A 19,111-nucleotide genomic window follows, 5' to 3' on the forward strand; every position below is an offset into this window, starting at 1 on the left:
TTCTTTCAGCAAGTATATGGTTTAATCAGAATGAGAATGTGACTGAAACTCTTGCGAGTTTGCTTCTGAAATGAGCGCAGTTTTTTTTAAAGAGGTGATGCGGGAGTTTGAGGCTGATACAAGCATAAAATGTAGCCTAACACTGGAAGAATGAGGCACTGCACTACTGCACCTCATTCGGCAGGTACTCGGTGACGGCTTACCGAAAGTCTTCCCGGCCTTCATGAATGCGTCGCTTTCTGCAGGCTCCCGCCTTCCAATCACTGGTGGCACCTAAAGGTGCACCAGCGAGTTCTTTGTTTATGCAAATCTCTCAGCAGTTCGACTGTGTACTTGGGGTTTAGTATAAAAGAACTGATATCGTCACTTCATGATGCTAATAATGTCCATTATATTTCTGTAATGCGCACAGAACTTTTTGTTTCCGAAATGCATACATAAGTAAACAAATCTGAGCAGTCTGCAGACCTGCTCTTACTTCCGATTGGTTAAGAATATTGCTTCTTCTTGTTGTCCACCTCATGCCTTCGCACAGCAAGATGGTAGCGGACGCCAAGGACAATAAAAGTATGATCTTCAGTCGGCTCTTTGTTTCCTTAGTGATTTAGTTATTAGTTTGCCCTTCCTATTCAGCTGTAGAAAAATTGTCACACCACCAGGCAAGAAAATCAGGATCCAGTGGGAGCAGCGGAGAGAATGCATTCCAGCGCTATGTGATGGTAGTATACATCAGGTAGTACATCTTTCGCTCCGTCCTGCCATCAACTACAGCTATGAACCAACCAGCCGCAAAAGTTCTTGATGGCAGTACATTGCCCGTGGTCGACAGCGCACTTGATGTTATCAAGGGCGGGGTTCTTTACCGCTTGCAGTAGCGTGAGGCTTCGACGCGTGGAGGCATCGCTTCGGTCTCGACACAAGACCCGTAGCCAATAGCTGCAGTGCACATAGGCCACCGCGCGTGGCGTGTGGCCGAAATTTTCCTTCCAAGATTACCCTGTGCGGTTTTTATTTAAAAATGCTCTTAAAAAGCAATCCTTAACGAGTTTATATATTAGCACTGTACCTTTCTTTGAGAAGCAAGCCGATTGATCGCATTTTTTCAGTTGATTGTATTTCTTTAGTTCGGCTCATTTAGTTCGACCTGCCTTTAGAATAGTCGCTAGTCAGGACTTCATACTTCAGTGTTTACTAAAATGACTTAGAATAACATAAGTGCAGCTTCATAATGCGACAGCCAACACCACTGAAAAACTCAATGTATTTTAGAGCGCAGCTCTTTGGCGTCCGTTCCTGGGTTTCGCGTCGTCGTCGGCGTTGTCGTCGGCCTCGTAACCAGCTCCGCCCCCCTTTCATCCCCCCCAGCGCTAGCAGCGACCGACTGATACCGCTGGATGCCGCTGACGCCGCTAGAGAGTCAAGATAACGTGACTGCATAGAACACCGTCGCCGCCATGCAGAAAGAGGAGGAAAGGGTCCCCCCCCCCCCGTTCTTGTGTGGCGGATAGGGTGCTCTTCAGTTGCCGACGCGCCGGTTATTTCACGTAGGCCCCGGCACGTCGACGAATACGTGACCACCTTCCCACGACTAGACCTGTGATAGCGCATACATTCTGTGATAGCGCATACATGTGTTGCTCGATTTCTTTGCCTCAATCTATCGAAAAGGTGAAACAGCTTATTTGCTGCGCTCAAATTTCGCATTAGGAAGTAACGTAATCGTCGGTAATTTTTGTCCGAGGAACTCTTTTTCTTGGGTGCGGAAGAGTTTCTCCGACAGTGGTCATGCCCATTTTTTATCTCAAGATATACCATGCACTGAATCAAGACGGCAGACTGGGAGAGCTGGTATACTTCTATGATTTTCAAGCAGGTCTCAAAAGACGGCGCCGACAAAAAGCGGACAACACAGTGGCGTTGAACTTACAGCATCATTTATTCAGAAAAGTAAACTTTTTATAACGAAAACCTATGCATGTGCGCATGCGCATATGGCGATCTCGTTGCTCCCACCTTTCTCCAACATGTGTCAAAACCAGGATCCGACACGAGCAAGGCCAAAAATGCGCTCCACTACTGTAAGTAAAGTCGTGAATAATATAAGCGGGAACAAAGTTTGCGCATTTATTTATTCTTTAGTGCACAACTATATGGCTGCAAGCGTAATATCTCCTGCTTCCTAACTAGTTTGCCTCTGCGCGTATAATACAAACCCCTTCTCAAGTTTAGTGGAGAAATAACCAGAAAATTCGCAATTTCGTGCAAAAAGATTGTTCCGTCTTATGTTGCTCACGACTATACGTTGCTCTTGGTGGGCAGCGCTAGTTCGATATTCGTTGCCTATTTAGCTTTATTAGTAGTGACGGCAATATATGGCGGCACATTGTTCTGAAAGTGTTAAGGTACATGCCCGTTATCACAAAAAAAAATAAAATCGCATTAAGGCTTACCAGTTTTCGCAAGAACAAGGTATGTTTTCACAGGATAAGTTTCGTGTTTCCAGTTCGTGACCATGCAGCATTTTTTCATCAGCGCTGGTGTGGACTTCGATTTCATTTAAATTAATTTACTCGTGCCCTTTCACTTGAAAACTCGTTGCCATTTCTACTCTGTGATGAGGCACTCTTGCGCAATGCGGATGAGTAAAATTTCCTGCCGGAAACCACCTGACGAATTAAAGAGAAGGAAGCTCACCTTCTGACTATACTCCGTCTCACAAGATGTTTGCAGCACTACGAAAGGTAGAGCTCTCTTGTCCAATCAGGATGGCGCGCACTACATTAGTGTGTTCCTACGCGACTGTCGCCCCGCCAAATACTGACAGGTGGCTCCATCCATATGAAAGAAGTCGTGCTAGTAGTTAGCACCTTTCTACCACTAGCAGGTGGCGCTTGTTGTCTTTTAATTCTTTCATCTGTTTGTTTTTGGACAGGCGGACGCCCGTTCCAAAGGGACTGGCCCCAATTTTTCTTTTTTTTTTGTCGCCACCTGTTCGTATTGTTTTCAAGTCACAGTTGTTTTCAATGTTCCTGTTATGTGTATATAAATTTATTTATTCCAGCATTGTCACTACACTATTAAGCTGGGTCCAATGCAGGCCGAGGCAGCCGAATGTCGATGGTGGCGGAATGCAAAACAACCCCATGCGCTGCGCGATAGTCAACGCACAAGCGGTTATAATTAACCCGGAGCCCTCCACTACGGCGTCTGCCATATCTCATGAGAGACGATTAACTCTTACTGCGACAGTAGTGAATGGTCCCGACTTTTGCGCGCACGTTAGCACGTTAATGCGGCTCATCTCATCGTCCTCATCACAACTCCATTCAGCTCTGCTGATTGTGTCGTCCTCTAGGTTGACAATAGCCGGTCCTTGGTCAACAGCATCGTCGATGACGTGGTCCAGACTCCTCATCACATCTTTCTCACTAATAACATGCTTCACGTAGTTCTTCCATTTCACAGCAGTCACTTGCATGATGTCTTGCCAAACCAGAGGCTTCACGTCTTGGAGCTTAAACGTATTGCTTTGACTTGCAACAATACCCTTGACATCGCTCCAAACAAGCTCTATCGGGTTCAGTTGGCAGTGTTAGGGTTGGCAGTCCTCACGGTATCGGTACCCGCCTGTCTTCACGCTGTTGACAAGCTTCATGAGCTCGGCCTTCACCACGTCGCTGCTCCACGCGACACCTTTTCCGGACAGCCGAGTCTGTATGTCCTTTTCTTTGAGGCTACTCATCCGCCGCACTTTATCCTGCTTCACAGAATGATATGGCGCGTTGTCGATCACTGTAACACTGCCGGCTTCTTCGGGGACAACATTCGGCCCGCCTTCAACGTCTGCGTTGTTCACAGGTAAAGCGTTCGCTCGCTCACTCGGGTGAGTTTTGCCGTGCTCCCGACGAGCGCATTCGTACTTGAACTGCCCCCGTTCTCGACGCGAAGCACTTCAAGAAGCCAACTGCGATGGCCTGCTTGGAAAAACAGCGCACTGTCGGTGCAGGGCACGCAAGCGACACAACCGCCTCGGCCGACGCCATGTTGGAAAATGGCGACGCACCACTACCTCGCAGCAGGCCTCCGCAGAGCTGTGCTCGTACGGGCTCTGTCTGTTAATTTCACCAGTGCTTGAAGCACTATATACCATCTAAATCTACCAGTCCAAACTATGTTTTCAATTGCTGTGCTCATTGTTTGATTAATAGTCCTACAGTGCTCAAATATTCGAGGGCCTATTTTTTGTGTTCCAGCAGCCCTGATTAAACGACAGAGCTCTGCCTTCCGTAGTGCTGCAAACATCTTGTGAGGAGAAGTATAGGATTTCTTATTTGCGCATGAACTAGGCGCATAAATGCAGTGATGGCGAGCTTGAGCCTCACTCCCTGCAAAACTTTTCAAAGTGGAAATGCGGGCTAGTTGGTCTCGGTACGTAGAATGCATTTTTTCAGCACAACAAACACAGGACGAAGGAGAAGAAAACGCTGCGTTCGTCCTGCGTGCTGTTCTTCGTCCCGTGTTTGCGGCGATGAAAAAATAAACGAGCTTAATAATTGCACCCTCTGCACTGTAGTGTGTCTTGTCCTAGCTCAATCATAACGAAATCATGAAACAGCCAGAGTTTCGCTTGTTTGCTGTGTTCGGCTGAATTGTATGCAGATTTGTTTTTTCATTTTGGTAAGCATTAAAAACGCAAACCGGTGCATAGTTGTAATGGGGGGCAGGTCGGGAATTAATCTTCGTACTTTTATATGGGGCGAAGGGATCTATCAATGATAGGGCTTCTAATAAGACTGTGCTTCATGAAGAGGTCTCACTGTTTTTCGCAGTCGTCAGCTCTCTAAAGATGGAAATTTCTAAATCCCCTGTGACGTTTTTGGAGTTCAGTAACACTTATTCGCATTTGCCCATCCGTCACTGTATTGTGGCATTTTAATTGCCCTGTCCGCTATCCACAAATTTCTAGATGTCAGGTGGTTTTAGTGACATTACATGTGACCGATTTCACAAAGAGACCAGGGGCGTCAAGTAATTCCCGTTGCTATATGCATATAATTGTTGACACCCATAAACTATGAAGAGCACCGGCGGTCAGTTTCTGAGCAGAATTTTACCGATGGCGTCTGTGGTAACCTTCGGTGATTTTTCTGGTGCATGTCTTGTGGAAACATATCGAAAAACTGTAATGGTTTATGGTTTATGGGGTTTAAAGTCCCAAAGCGACTCAGGCTATGAGAGACGCCGTTGTGAAGGGCTCCGGAAATTTCGACCACCTGGGGTTCTTTAACGTGCACTGACATCGCAAAGCACACGGGCCTCTAGAATTTCGCCTCTATCGAAATTCGAACGGCGCCGCGAAAAAATGATCACAGTGCACAAAAAGTGATTGCGGACAGCGGAATTCGCTATTACAAATTCTGATCACACAGTTTACTTGACGCCTCTTCGCAAAAAGGGCACGTTCACAAAATGTATTGGGAGTCAATGGGATAACATCCGCAGAAACAATAAATGTAGCTGTAAGGTGGGGTTTATTCGGAGAAGCTTCTTAACGGGAGCAGGGCTGACAGCAGTCCGAGGTCAGCGAGTCCATCCAGGAGCGTGCACCAGGCGATGGCAATTTGGCTCGCCGCGTATGCCCGCCATCTTCCCTACAGCAGCTAACTAGTTTTATTACGTTCATGTTTTAAAAACATCTGGTTACTTAGACACTGAGAAGTAATAAGCACAGAATAGAATAGAACAGGGAAGAAAAAGCGTAGAGTGATGAGCAGAATGTAGAAGTGCCAGCACATGGTGGTGTCTCAGTCTGGTCTCGACACGGGCGAACGGAGTACTGATTTCCAGAGTACCGCACTTTATTATAGACTGCACGTGGGAAGTGAAAATAAAATCACTAGATACTCTGTTCTCTCACTGATCAGTATTAAAATTTCGCAGGAATCCATTTACCTCCTTCACTCGCGCTCCCAATTTTTTCCCCTGAACGTGCACGAGGCACGACACTGCCGGGTTGCATTGTCTTGACGAGCGACTCACACACGAAGCGTGCTGAGGATAACGGTGGTGTTCGTGACCAAATTCTTTGTCGAAATACCGGCACCACTACCTCTGGGCATATTTAGTTCCTAAGCATGGCATACTTTTTCATTGCATCACCACAGATGCAGGAATTCTATTTCTCACCATGACTTCCATCTCCACCACTAGGTGCTTTTGGAGTAGTCATTATGATTCCGAAATATCACCGCTGTGTATCTTGCCTGTGGTTACCTACGGTAAAGGCTTCAACTTAAACTGACGGTAGAGCAGCAAGCTATGGAAAAGAAAATGGACTGTGGAACTTCAAGAGACAGTAGCATAGCGGTGTATATCAGGAGACAAACGGGAGTCATTGATGTCCAGTAGCTGAAGTCAGCACAAATAAATGGGCCCGGACAGCACGTGTAGTGCGAAGAGAATATAACGGATGGTCCGTTAGGCTAAGTGAGGGGATTCCAAGAAAATGCAAGCCTAGCAGGGGGCGGCAGAGTCAGTGGGCACGTGCAGAAGTTCATTGTCCAGTAGCAGGGCATATTCAGGAACACTAATGTCCAGTAGCGGGAGCATATACAGGTACTCTATATACAGGAACGCTAATGTCCAGTAGGGGGAGCATATACAGGCACACTAATGTTCAGTAGCAGTAGCATATACAGGAACTCCATAGTCCAGTAGCAGTAGCATATACAGGAACTCCAAGGTTCAGTAGCGGAGCGTACAGTGTTACGCTTCGCCTTCCGCAACTGGCCAGCACAGCTCTGCAGTGCGCCCTCATCTACAGAACGCAGTTAGCTGCCAAGGCCGGCAGTACCTGACATTCCGAGGGGCCCGGGGGTCAGCTGAGTCCAGTCTGACAGCAGCGTCCGTCTTTCAAGAAGAAGTTTTCAGCGAGCGTCTCCCCTACACCGCGTGGACTTGCACGTAGCCTGGACCCTGCACGTGTGAACGCATGAAATGTGCGGGAACGCCGCTCGTGGACATTCCAGCGTCTGCGCGACGTAGATGGCATCTTTCTCCCTCTCCCAACCCGTGACGGGGGCGTGTTCCCTAAGGAGAGAGTGTGTGAAGGGTGCCACAGTGAACTTTCCAGGACACTCCTTCCTCGGCAGCCCCGGGCCCCATCTAGGGAACCTAAGGAAAGGAAATGCTATAAAAACTCGGTAGTGTCTCACCATCAGGCGTCTCACCATCTAGCGTCTCACCATCGAGCTCCTTGTCGAGACTCTTTGTTTGTACATAATGTAATTTAATTGTACAAAGTTTTTCTTCTTGTCTTTCCCGCATCCTCGTCTCCGGCCTCCCTCATTCCCTCTCCGGCCCGACCATGCTACCTGATCCGCAACAACAGGAACATTAGCATCCTCTAGCAGGAGCATATAGAGGAGCACTAATGCCCAGTAGCGGGAGCATATACAGGAAATATAATGTCCAGCAAAGCAGGGCATGAGAGCCATGAATGTCCCCTTACTGTAGTGTCCATACCAAGGTCTCGGTGAGGGGGCACACCTTTCGTCGATTACTTTGCGCTATAGCTAGGCGTCTTCGTTGAGAGGTCTCTTCACACACACGCTTTGTATGCAGACCTGTCGGAAAGAAATAAAAAGAAACGTTTGTGCTCTTGGCCAGTAAATGCACATCGTCATAACGGACGAAATCGCGGATTCCGGGTGCGGACGGCGGGCCACGTGTCCTGAAACAACTGGCTACGCCTCGTCCACGGACGGCGCAGGCTTCGCAAGACAAAATGAGGAGAGCGCGGCTTTTCCTTCTCAGTTTCTGGAGGCAGTCTGCTGCGCGTTTCTTGAAGTACAACTCTTTGCGCCCTCATCCCCGAGCGCGCTTTCTCCCATTAGTGGTCTCAATTATCAGTCTTTTCATTAATTTGTTTTGTTTTCTTTATCAGGATGGGGTGCTTTCCCGCTAAGAAATCGGTGGAGCTGGTGTGATGCCGTCCATTTCTCTTGTGCTGGTGCAGTTGAGGGATGCGGTACCTGCCTCGCTTTTGGGGGGTGAGGAGGGCAGGGGTTAGAAGATTTTACAGTTCATCCACTGCTCCGTCATTTGCGCCGTCCGTTGCGTACGTGCGAGCTGCTGCCCTGCGTGGACGAGGCAGAGCCGGTGACGTCAGGTCACGTGGCGCTTCGTCCGCGTCCAGAATTTGTGATCTCGTCTGCCGTCTGGATGCGAGCCTTGAGGGCCGGTTCTCATTGATTCGGAGGCACCGAAACGTGAAACAGGGAGGAAACTGACGCAGTTGAACCGTACGCGTACGTAGACAAAACAGGACATATTTCACCCTTCGAGGTCTGCCTATAACTGATGTGACTGGCATGTTATAAAGAAAGGAGGGCTCCGTAGGACGAGAACAAAAGACTGATATACAGTGCGCTTCAGTGTCCGCCTTTCTTTGCCTTTGTCTTTTCGAGCTCTATTCATCCCTACAAATACATATAAGAATGACAATGCTTAATCACACAATGTCGACCCTCCTTCCGAAGACGTTTTTAAAAAATTGGCCGTTGTTTAGCTCTGGTAAACCTGGAGGACTGCGAAAGCAACGAGGAGAGAGAGAGGGGTGATGGAGAGCGCGCGGCAGCGGCGGCGGCACGCTAGCTATGCGCTGCCACTGCGCATGCGCAACTGGCGAGCGCTGCGACCCGCGCAGCGACGGCGGCGGCGCGCCGTGTGGCGTCACTGCTCCTCGCGCATGCGCAGTATGGCCTTTCGTCAGCTCCGCAAAATAGCTCGGCGACTCACGTAGTGTTGCTTTGGAAACAAAAAACAAATGTGCCACTCAAGATCTGAGCGATGCACTGACACGCTTTTCGCAGGTTTCCTTTCATGTGTGCTTTCGCACGAGACTTCGGAGCATGCATTTGGACTCATCTGCTGGCGAGAGAGCGCGGTAAATCAGAGTAGGCACTTTGATGCTATTGCAGAGGCGCGAGTTTCATCCTCGATATGATTAGTTTTTGCCCCTGAAATATAACACCATAAACACATCCGATCGTCGCGCTTGTTCCTCCAACATTACGCCGTGACCATTGTTTGCTAAAAACGAAGTATGTTTGGATATGTACCTCGTGTTCTCCGCAGGGCATGTAGTCCAGTGCTTCCTTTTTGTAGTGAAATGACACTCTCTGATGATTCGCTGCTTGAGAGAATATACTCATCTCATACCTGTAGAAGTAGCAGCGCACTTTGCAAGTGTCTCGATCAACCTGAATGAATCGAAAGAAGGGAGATTATATATTAGTATGCGTCTTAGCAAAAGCACATTGAGAGAACAATTGCTGAGAAAAACACAAAAATATATTTCTCACTTACAGTGACGTAATCAAAACTGGAGTTATTTTTGCTTTTGGCAAAGCTGCTGCAGAATTTCTCGAACGTCACAGCCATTCCAGGATATACACCTCTCAAAATGCGTCCTTTTGACGCAAGCTTCCAGCAGTCTTCTCCTGCCCGCCTGAAAGTTCAGACAGCGGTAAAGTGAGGGCGCTGGGCCCAAATTAGGTAAAAAAAAATACACGAGAAGAACTAGTGGTTGTGGTAACAAATACGGTGTAGTAGAACCACCCCCCCCCCCTCCCCCCTTCTGCCAAACTAACTCCCTTTCCGCAAATATAATACTCCTTCCCAACGCCTAACAAGTACAGCTGAACAGAGCGCCACCACAGCCCGTGTTAACGCATGCATACCCTGATGGTTGGGAGTAACATTTACGAAAGCCGATTCCTAACTTCCCAACAAAACTAAACCGCGCTACATCTTTCCACCCATGTCGACCTTAAGTAGACAAAAGGTATTGCAGTCAATGACTAACTACAGCTAAGGTAGGACAGCTGTTCACTTTGACAGCGTTTTTCTTCATGCGGTTTCGTCTGAGAATTTTTTTATAGTGTCCTGTAGACATTCGCAAGAAAAAAAAAACACTTTCGGTCTCACCTCATGACGTGGCCAATCTGTTCCAAGCTGCACTTTGAGAATTGCTGGTAAGCGGGGCCTTTGTTAATGTAGCTCATGATGTTTCCTCTTCGCCAAGGGCACTTAGCTGCTCCCGGATGCCCGGGAACGTTGTTGTCAGGATCGTCCCCGTCATGCACCGCAAAATTACGTAATATTCACATCATATCAGGGTTTTCGGTATAAGGCTTGTTGGTGCTTTGTTTACTTCAAGACACTACAAATAATTGTGACAGCAATTGTGCAGTTCTGGTAAAAAGCACAAGGAAAAAGTTTACTTTCACCGAGATGGCAGGGGCTTGAACAAAAGTGAAACACAATACACCTGACGAAGTGCGAGCCCCCGTCTGCAAGGCATACAGCTGTTACAAATATGCTTACACGTACAGAAGGTGAAATCCTAGTAGTTTAACTGCACTTGCTTACATCCAGACCATTTTTAACAAATTGCTATCGCGTTTTCAGCTGGAAACCCTCCCAGAACATGTTCTGGACAAGCGTTTTGCCCTCTGTACAGTCCACAGTTGATTAGAACATTTCAACATCAAAATAAACGTGCATGACCTTTGTGCTAATGAAAGCGAAGCTCGCCATATTATAAGATGAGGTAGTAATAATCGTGATGACACAATTCCTTCTGAGCAAGGAACACATAATAAATATCACGATTTTCTGCACGATAAAAAAATATACTGGTTTATGGCTTATGCCGGCTTAACATCCCACAGCTACTCAGGCTATGAGGGACGCCGTAGTGAAGGGCTCTGTAAATTTCGACCACCTGGTGTTCCACTAGCTAGTCCAACTAATTATCCATGACTAACTAGTCATTAACCAGTTGTCAACTAATTAGTCATAACTAGTTAGTCATTACCCGTCATGACTACTTAGTCATTAACTAATCATGACTAGTTAGTCATGGGTGATGACTAATTAGTCATGACTAGCCAAACCAAGTCGCCGCATAGCCGCCTCGTGTGTGCCTACGGCCGTGCAGGCAAAGTTGCGTGGATAGGCTTTCACCTCGCGCACTTTACATCGCCAAAGTGCCCCCTGAATTTTTGGAAAGACCTTTTCTCACACGTGAGCGATTTCGTGCGTCATGGTGTGCATCCCGGTGAACTCCCATGCCTTGTCTTCTCCAAGCGCCACGAAGTTCGTTCTGCAAACTCCGGCGACGTATCCGATTCCTAGGGTGAGGAGACGCCGCGAAGTGCACACGTTAATCATGTAAAATAAAGGAACCAAGCGGCACTGTCCCATGCAGCACGGGTAATCTGCCCAATATTGGAAGCGTATTGGCAAAGGCCGGTGAAACCACCGTGGAACCACCCATTTGGAATATTGCTGCTTGGGTTACTTCAATGTCGTTCGGTTAGGCACACCTAACAGGAGGTAATAATCTACTGAAATGCGTGACAAAACGAATCTCGCGCCCCCATTTTTTGTGCCCTTGAAGTTTCGTTGGGGACATTTAGTCGCTTATATTTGCAATTACAGTCGGATACAATTCAAGAAAAAAAGCTGCTTTTGTCCGTCAAAGAACCCGCTTCCAACAAATGGCGTCGGCCGATTCTCACGAACCTGCTCTCGTGTGTAGCGTGATAATGCAGGGAACTGACCTCTTTCTTCTTTCTCTCCCTGCATTATCACGCTGGCAGGTTCATGGGAATCAGTAGACACTATTGGCTTGAAGGAGCATCCTTTGTCGGGGAAAAGCACCTTTTTTCTTGCCTTGTATCCGACTGTAGTTGCAGCACCACGTGCAATCGGCTGCAGAAACCTGAAGGCTGGCCAGAAAGCAGCCAGAGACAGGCAAGTATGGATATTGCTTGCGGTTTTGTTGTTTATAAACTCAAATTAATATTGCAATTTTAAGCAGTGAAACGGATGTCGGAGCATTACTTTCATGGGGTTCAGCTCGTTTGGATACGGGGTTGAGAGGAGCACTACGGCAAAACAAGTTGGATTGACACCGCTTTCTCTGTCATGCTTATAGCTTTGTTATCATTGCCTCAGTCTACCACTGCTATAATCAGTTTCGATTTTTATAGTGTTCTAAAAAAATTAATAAACAGGGGGCAAATTGAAGGCCATCGAACATCTGCTAAAAGGGAAGAAGTTTAGGTGCACACCGAAGAAAGGCTATGTTTATGTAACTAAGCTAGTTCATAATGACTGCGTGCTCTAGATTGCTGCCAGAGTCATCTTTATGTAATTATTGTCTTCTTACGCTGATACATGTTCTTATCTGTAATCGGTTAGCGCGTTCATTACAGCCGAAATATACACGATATATTTGAAGCTGGGAGATCGCTCACCTAAGCCTCCAGCAGTGAATCTGCCGTTCTGGTAGGTAGACACGTCGCGCCTGAAAGAATACGATGAAATGAATTCGACTGCGTCCAGTGGGTAAGTTTTTTCGCCTGCCAAATAAAATATAAATGAAAAAACAAGTACCCCGTCATGAGGTATACAAGATCCGGGTGGCCGTATTGATCCTTCCTCTCTAGGGCGTAGTCTCTGAAGTTTTCCAATGTTTTGTCGTCAGAGAGGTATTTCCCTCTTAAGTAAACAATGTATGACTCTTCCTGTCGAAGTGAGCCATGGAGAAGAAAAAGGATTTGAAACAGGTAATTCTGACTGGTACCAATGATGCACGATTACGCAAAAATAATGATTTACCTCGCTTCTTTCGATTCCGGTCATTAGAAGTTTGACTCTCGGATGTGATGTCGCTCTGAATCTTAGGTTTGCCTGAAACGCAGTGATCGCAATTCGGAGAGATGAGTTTCGTATCAAAAGACAAAGATACACATGCGGTGCCAAATGTATGCGAACGCAGCTCTTAATGCATAAAGCACTTTCTACGTAGCATGTAAATGTCGCAATGGTTTGAGAACTTTGAAATTCGATGTTTTCCTTTATTTTGAGATTAGTTTAACGAATCTGTTGCTTTATTTTGGCCGAGCTGGGAAACTCGTATACACTCAAAAGCGCAAATGAGACGAGGACTCGGCAGGCTGACGGCACAACCGTTGCTTAGTCGTCGTCTTGTTCGCGCTGCTCATATTGCATAGCCTTCAACACCTTCCACAGGATTCCGTCGCGCTAAAGGTTGGAAGTATCTTCGAGTTAAGTGGGAGACTCCTTTTCCTAAAAATTGTCAGAACATTCTAGCTTACAGACACTCGAAAGTGCCCGACTTGTGCCCTTGAATTGCCTCGCAACTAGTCATACTTCCAACCTTTTCAGTGTGCTTGTCTGCCTATGTGACTTCTTTTCTTTTCTTATCCCGTTAAATTTCGTCTATGACTGCACATGCAAGACAGGTAGTTCTCTTGTGCCTTACATGTCAAGGCCCCTCCAGACAACGCATGCGCACAACACTTCAGCAGCTTGGCTTGCCGCGTGCAAGCGACAAGCATTTCGAAGCGTAGAACACAACGTAAAACCAGAAACTTACGGCATTAATCGTAACACAGAGGTACCACAAGGCATGCATATTATCTTGGAAATGACGGTGATGAGCTTTGTCTAAAACTACGAAGACTTCCACATGAACAAAATTTGGGATTTCGGCTCCGGCCAAAGAATCTCGCTCGCTGGGAACGTCCTGAACTGTAATGGAAAACACAGTAGATAGTTGTTACGGTTGTTAGTCAGCGCTGTGTCGTCCGTTTCCTCGTCTTTTGTGCTCGTCTTCGTTCGCGCTGTTTATTCAAGATGCTTAACCAACTAGCCCGCCAAAACGTGTTAACAGTAGACAGTTTAATAAGGACCTACTTGCTGAAAGCATTCAGTGCTTCAGTATTGTTAATGCCCAGTACCGGACGCGTCAATTTACATGATCGAGAGACGTTGTATCATTTGATAAGATAATCAAGTTAAGCCACGAAATATATCACCTTGTTAGGCGCTGCTACTTGACCATTATCACCGGTCTTTGTGTCAGGAGCAGCAATATCTTCCAGTATTGAGTGAGGGAAGCTCTTCGAAACTAACTAATCGGTATAAACTACGTTAACCTTTTGCTGGTATTTTACTAGATTACCGCAACTTCTCACCTGTCTCTCTGTATTTCATAGCTTTATCCAGGAATTCCTGTTGTTCTATTTCATGGATTTCGTGAGGAATTGGAGCCCCTTCAGACTTAGCCGAGACTGGCACTGGTTGAATTCGGTGCTTGGGTCCAACTAGTCCTTTCTAAGGATGATGGAAAATAAGAAACGCATAAAAGTATAACAGCCTAAGAATTTCGCTTGCCTTCATAAATTAGGCATAATCATAGTGTAATTAACCTGACGACTTTTGATATAAAAAGTTAGTACTAGTTTTGCAGTGATTCTATAAACACTTCAGCAGCTGTTCATCTTTTTTCGTAAACTTTTAATATTGTGCCTGCTTGTGAGCGTGAACTGTGAATGTGCCGGCTTGTTTTTTAAACAGCTATGTGAACAGTTGTTTCTTTTCTGCCTACGTCACCACTGTATATGTGGCAAAAAATTTAGAGAACTCTGACCACTTATAATTTATTGTCTTTCCTCGTTTATGTGGAACATGAGAGTTCGATTACGTGGATTATGAGAATAAATAAATGCGTTGTACAAACCACGTGAACACCATTGCGGCTTTTTACGACCGTGACAGTGGCAATTTTTTTTTCATCTTCGTAGAGGTCTCTCTCGATGTCTGCTCCGTTGTACTGTAACGCAAAAACTTTGGTTTAGTACGGCATACTGTGTGAGGTTTAGCGCTCCCTAGTCGCCCGTTGGTTATGAATGACGTCGCAGGATAATTTCCGCTATCCGAGACCCTTTAACGTGCACTGGCAGATCACAGTATATGCGCGTTTTTTTTTTTTTCATTTCATCGCCATAAAAATGCGACTGCCTCGGATGGGATTCCCTTCCGCAACATCGCGATCATATACCGGCCGTGCCAGTGTCGTCAAAAGAGTGCTATGAATTTAGAAAAGTACCGGACTCAAGCTACAACCATTATAAGAGTATTGCACACAGTTAAGTCTTTCCAGCCTACATCGGAATTAAAGAAATAAATATTGTCGTTCATATTGCTACGGTACCGAGCCCGTAGACAACGAGGACGTTCTGTCTTGGCGTTTAGCCGCCGCGGTGGCTCAGTGGTTATGGCGTTCGGCTGCTGACCCGAGAGTCGCGGGTTCGATCCCGGCCGCGACGGTCGAATTTCGATGGAGGCGGAATTCTAAAGGCCCTAGTACTGTGCGATGTCAGTGCACGTTAAAGAACGCCAGGGGGTCGAAATTGCCGGAGCCCTCCACTACGGCGTCCCTCATAGCCTGAGTCGCTTTGGGACAAACACCAAACCCAAACCAATATTGCGTTTCTTGCAACTCCGACCATAGTTCCTCTATACTAGTGTATTACGCAAACGGAACACAGTCTAACATAACTGTCTTGTTACAGGTATCTTAAATCCTGTCGGTGTTTACCTCCTGGGGTTTGGATTTTTTCGCCGTCTCACGTTTTGGCGAACGCATTAAATCAGGTAACAGGTGTGAACCACGAGGCAGGTCGCTGCGTACGTATAAAGCTTGAAGAAAAAGTAAGGAGGAAGTTTCAAACAAGGATTAACGAATTTTCATGTATCCAGGGAAAGCCTATACTTGCGACACTTCGTGTTTTCCCGGCATGCTCTTTAAGGTGAATTGTGTTAGGCATGTATGAAAACAGGCTTCTCCACTCACAAACTGGGTAATCAACCGCCCATTTTCTTCCGTTAAGACACGCAGTTCAGGAGCCGCTACCGAGGCCTTCCTCAGGTTGAGTGTCAGATCTTCGTGCAGGCGCAACACCATACTTCCTTCGGAGGCACGTTCTTCAAGCAGCCTAGGGTACACGATGCTAGGCGCCTGTAGTCCTGTGCAGAAAACGTAGCGGACAGAGAATAAATGCAGAGCAGCGCGTTCAAGCAATGAGAGTCGAATACTTTACATAGATTTTCGCGTGAAATGTCTATACCGATAGATGTAAAAGCATGATTAGTGCCTCTGCGACAGATGTGTTATAAGGAGTTTTCACTGACGTCACAGCCGCCGCCATTTGTTGTCTATGGAGCACTGGGAAAGGCTGCGGGCGCGTCTGATGGGATTATCGCCTCTTGCACAGATCTGCACTGCTGAAGCTATGAACTGGATGATTACTCTCTTTACGTTTTTCCTCGTCGGCTGTATCTTTCTAGCATGCGGTGGCATGGAAAGATTTCATTCAAGTATAAGTCCAGTTTTCGCTTTCCTTTGGCCGTTTTTTTAAGGCGCGGCCACACTAGGCCGACGATCGGCCGATTTCAGTCTGGCGACGGTTGGCGGTAGCGATTTTTGTGCCGTCGGCGCGTCTGTCACACTGCGCAGACGCCGACCGAGCGCCGATCGTCGCCCGACGAGCGCTTCGCCGTCGCGTCGGCGACATAGCAGCCGTCGGCCTGCCCGTGTGTCACATTCTGCCGACAACAGCGCCGACCTCACGCCGACGTCATCCTATCCCGATGGCTCGACGCTGCTGCTTCGTGCGCGCGACTCGCATGGTCTCTTTGTGCCGCAGACACGGGCTGGGCGAGGCGGTACAATGGGTGACGTTCAAGCAGCGAGCGCGGCTGTTGCAGCATTGCTGCTGCTCGAGGTGATTGACGAACCACCGAAGAAAAAAACCAAAAACTTGTCGCCAAGTGTGGCTGTTATTTCGCTGTAGGCGGCTTCTTTCAAATCGCGTTTATAATGATGCTTGTGCCGCATGTCCCTAATCAAACGTCTTTCTTCAATGAGCCCGATCGGTTCAGCCTCCTCTTCAACTGAGAACGACGCCGACTGGGACATGATGATGACAACACTCGCTGGAACAAAGCACTACTCGTCAAGTGGTTCGCACGTGCAGATGAATTAAAAAAAAACGGGTTAAGTGTCCCGTGATTGTGACGATGGCCATATGGCTCGATGAATGTTGCTGCGCGTGCATTATTTGTCTAAAGAATGATTGCACTTCGCACTCTGAGCTCGGTGCTCGCTTTTGGTCGGCGAATGTTTTCGCTCGGCCACCGATCTGCCCAAGACACGTCGGCCGACGAGTCTCGTCGGCATCTTTGGTCGACGACGTTGTCACACTAGGACGACGTTTGGTCGTTGGGGGCGTCGTCGTCGGTGCAGTGTGACTGGCTAGTCGGGGAACGAGCAGGTTGGCCGACGCGACCGCCGATCGTCGGCATCGGGGTCTCGTCGGACAAGTGTGATCGCGCCTTTAGCAATCACCCTTAAAATCAACTCTCGTACGCGATCATCATGGCTAGCAATCGTAGGGCTCACGCAAGCCAAGGCTCGGCGGAGACCACCGGAGACGCGCGATCGAGCGCATCCTAGGTTAAAACTACGGCGCATGACTGACACATTAAACTGCGGAGAATGACGTCAGCAGGGCCGTTATCGGGGTGGAGGCTGGATAGCACATGGCAAGCGGGCCACCAGGGGGAGCTCAGCACGAGAGTGGTGACCGCGAACGGCGTGGTTTAGGCAAGCCGGGGCAGCCGCCGAGCCGTTCCTGGACCGTGCCAACAAGAGCAACGTCCTTCCCTATGATGCAGCGCCGTTCCATCAAAGGCAAGCATCGTGGGCTGTCGGCAACAGTACTTAACGTGAGCGTCTACGACTGCACTCTTGTTGATTTCAATGCGTTTTGCCGATTACTGCGCATATCAGGATTGGACAGAGATTCGGTTTTTTCGCTATTAATGTGAAAGCATTAATAGTGAAAAAACCGGTTTCGTGCCCGCAGAAAGTGGACGCACCACTTACGTCGTTCGAGGAAGAGTTAGGACTAAAATAATGATTGAGTGTGATAGAGGATGATAAAATGTCGATGCGCGTCGAATTTGATTAACGTGGAGTAATTAATTAATTAGAGGCGAAAAAGTTAATTGGGTGTCAAAATAATTACGGGCGTCGATATAGTGGGTGGACGTCAGAGCAGTCGTGGATGTCGAATTTGTGGGAAAATACGCAACAATGCCGGATGAAGGTTTGAAATAGGTTAACAAGCGATTAATTAACGTTAATTAAACAAAAAAGCTTTGGTTCATGTGGAGTAATTCGAGCCGATTAAAACCACAAAAGTCGCAAGTGGAGCAAACAGAGGCGACGATTGTGGAAGAGGCGTCAATGCTTTGGCATTATCCCGATGAGGGTTGCCGGAATGGTCTCTAATGTTTTTTCAGCGTATCGCAGCCTAACCACATGGCGTATTTGCGTGCATCTTCTGTAATCAGCATTTGATCAAGTAAAACACGTTAGCTCCGGTTAAGGGGAGTAAAGAAAGCGTATTACCTTTAGCTGGAAGAATCAGGAGAGAGATCAAACCGACGAAGTACATTGTGCAGTAGACTGCCGACCAGAGATTTAGGCGAAGGTTCATCGTGAATCACTTATGTACAGCGTTTCGGTGACGAAACACCTGCATGTCATCGAACGGTGCTTCAGTTTCGCGTGTCATTTTATGAAGAAATGCCAATGTGACCTTCCAGTGCAAACCGGGATCCTTGGTACGTCAGCTGGTCTTGAGAAGAAAAGGTTAGCTCGAGAGCATACTTATTTTACTTTTAAGAACTCGAGCGCTGTTACTGCGCTCTGCATGAGAGTTGGGCTTTCAGCATCGGCAGCTTATGCAGCAATGGGGGATGACAAAAACGTCAGACGACTTACTGCGCATGCGTGAAGTTTACGCGGCTGTGCGTTACGCAAGCCTGAGTAGAATGTCGTGTCCTAACTAAAGAGGTACGCACGCGACGTGAAACTGAAGCGCAAAGATACTAATGCTCGAAGCAGCTACGACTCATTTGATAACAAGAACCTTTTCAAAGATGTGTCGCGAACAGCTTCAGTAGATGCCACGTGCAGTACATCCTTCTCACTGCCATTCAAGGAGTGTGGATACCATATTTTTTAGTTGCGTGTTTTCTTCTTTGTAATAACGTATAGATTACTATACATGGGCCACCACGTGCCATTCACCGACGTGGGGTGAATAACTTGTGAATTTTTCTCTAGAGTTGTTGTGGTTTGAGCACCCGAACAACAGGC

The 19,111-nt window shown here is 47.3% G+C and overlaps 1 protein-coding gene across 1 annotated transcript; it reads right to left on the bottom strand.

Moving 5' to 3' along the window:
* Positions 1-7,574: 7,574 nt before the first annotated feature.
* LOC149330907 (venom metalloproteinase antarease-like TtrivMP_A) lies at positions 7,575-15,847 on the bottom strand. Its single transcript, XM_089559508.1, has 12 exons — positions 15,737-15,847; positions 14,621-14,713; positions 14,076-14,214; positions 13,475-13,629; positions 12,694-12,765; positions 12,469-12,599; positions 12,330-12,379; positions 11,088-11,198; positions 9,991-10,156; positions 9,370-9,511; positions 9,123-9,263; positions 7,575-7,625 (listed from the first exon to the last, which is right to left on the bottom strand). The coding sequence occupies exons 1-12, from the start codon at positions 15,845-15,847 to the stop codon at positions 7,575-7,577; spliced, it is 1,362 nt and encodes a 453-aa protein (XP_089415634.1).
* Between the last annotated feature and the right edge of the window lie 3,264 nt (positions 15,848-19,111).

Source organism: Amblyomma mixtum, chromosome 9 (assembly GCF_055824585.1).
Source record: "Amblyomma mixtum isolate Tamu chromosome 9, ASM5582458v1, whole genome shotgun sequence".
NCBI classification, from domain to species: domain Eukaryota; kingdom Metazoa; phylum Arthropoda; class Arachnida; order Ixodida; family Ixodidae; genus Amblyomma; species Amblyomma mixtum.